Genomic DNA, 1,531 nt, shown 5'->3' on the forward strand with positions numbered 1-1,531 from the left:
ATATCACAAGCAAGGCACGTACTATTAATTATACTAAACTTGATAGTAACATCTTATATCTCCAAAACTTGTGTATTCGGTGCTACTTTTATCATTCGGCTGGTATAAGTAGCAAAGTGATCGTAATCGAGTCACTTCTAGTTTCCTCTTTCAATATTTTTCCTCAAGTGTTGTTTTGGAGCTTTTCTCGATCGTATCAACGGCACTACATTGCGTAATATTTTGGGAGGTCACTAGTTGGTGATTTAATAGTCTTTTAGTTTACTTTATAAAACATCCATTTTTGTATTAATTTTAAAAAAGAAAAAAAAAATTGAAACCCAACTCTATTCGGATGCATCAATCATCAGTATTTCAACTTGAACATTAATACGTTGTACAAGCCAAAAAGAAAGTCCATATACAAAGTAATTTATTTTACACTTGTCAATGTTACATTAATGCTAGTTCAGCTTTGATGCACTCCAAATTAACAATCAATGGTAAACTTATTGAAATAGTACAAAGTGGACATATGTTAATTAGTGTACGTAGTACTGCTAGCTGAGCTTGTTAACGTTTTGCATTATTGATCCTTGCAAACAGTAGCGTTAGCCAATTTGAGGCGTCTGCTTCACAATTCCATACTTGTCGACCCAGACACGCACTCTGTCACAACGGAAATCCATGGTCACCATCATTCCCTCTTTCACAATTACAGCGCCAACTTTTGGATTCTCTTGTACGATGATGGCTGCTGCCGCTTCCCCATTCACTCCCACCAGCTCTGGCCACGAACTCTTGCCTGTATCTAACGTCAGTAAACATTAATTCAAACAATCAATTAATCAATAACTTATTGCTTTCACATTTGTTTTTGTGCTAGGCAGTTTCTACTGGGGAGTGGGCACATGTGATCTTGACAGACAGGACCAGGAGTTTCAAACTTCAATCTTCAAAATTCTACTACCAAAACCCAGATGCGTAAACATGATAAGCGGTTGCTTGTGTTCTGATTTTCACGCACAAAATGAACAACCAACACAATGAAATGTGAGAAATAGATTTAAGACTTTAGCGAATATCATGCCTCCTAGCTTATAGCTAAAAAGAAAAATATTGCTTACCACTGCAATCCGACATTTTTTTGGGAATTTATAACCTCTTGGCTTCACTCTGTTCTGTGATTTGAGAGCCAATGCAAATGGGCATTTATAGATGCGAGCCATGGGAATTTATAAATATGGGTTTTTTGAATGGGCAGCCGCTTTGTTTGAAGTTTTGACTTTTGAAAGATGAGTAAGTCTTGACTTTTGGCATGTTCTCCTAAGCTTTGACTCTTTGAACTCGGACATGTTTAACAAGAAAATAGATACACTTGTTGCATTTGAAGAGTTTTGCCAACTCATAAATTTGATATCTTAGGCGCCAAAACATTTGTCAAACATTTATACTGATTTAATAAACAAATTCACTTTTATCAAACAGCAAAACAATGATCTTGTTTTCATATAAAGCAATAATGATCGTATTGATGCTGTATTTTCATTAT

At 35.5% G+C, this 1,531-nt stretch overlaps 1 protein-coding gene across 3 annotated transcripts; it reads right to left on the reverse strand.

Annotated features, from left to right (window-relative positions):
- Positions 1-400: 400 nt before the first annotated feature.
- On the reverse strand, positions 401-1,172 carry LOC110414195 (glu S.griseus protease inhibitor-like). 3 transcript variants are annotated; one of them, XM_021425268.1, is made up of 2 exons: positions 1,107-1,172; positions 401-790 (listed from the first exon to the last, which is right to left on the reverse strand). In XM_021425268.1, exons 1-2 carry the CDS (start codon positions 1,120-1,122, stop codon positions 591-593), a joined length of 216 nt encoding a protein of 71 aa, XP_021280943.1. In that variant the 5' UTR covers positions 1,123-1,172; the 3' UTR covers positions 401-590. The 3 variants fall into 3 exon arrangements, 2 of the variants coding, with proteins under 2 accessions (XP_021280943.1, XP_021280946.1); XM_021425271.1 differs by having other exon boundaries at positions 401-784; positions 1,107-1,160; XR_002444990.2 differs by having other exon boundaries at positions 657-991.
- Positions 1,173-1,531: the final 359 nt, after the last annotated feature.

Source organism: Theobroma umbraticum, unplaced genomic scaffold (genome assembly GCF_002168275.2).
Source record: "Theobroma umbraticum cultivar Fairchild unplaced genomic scaffold, ASM216827v3 scaffold_4.1, whole genome shotgun sequence".
NCBI classification, from domain to species: Eukaryota; Viridiplantae; Streptophyta; class Magnoliopsida; order Malvales; family Malvaceae; genus Theobroma; species Theobroma umbraticum.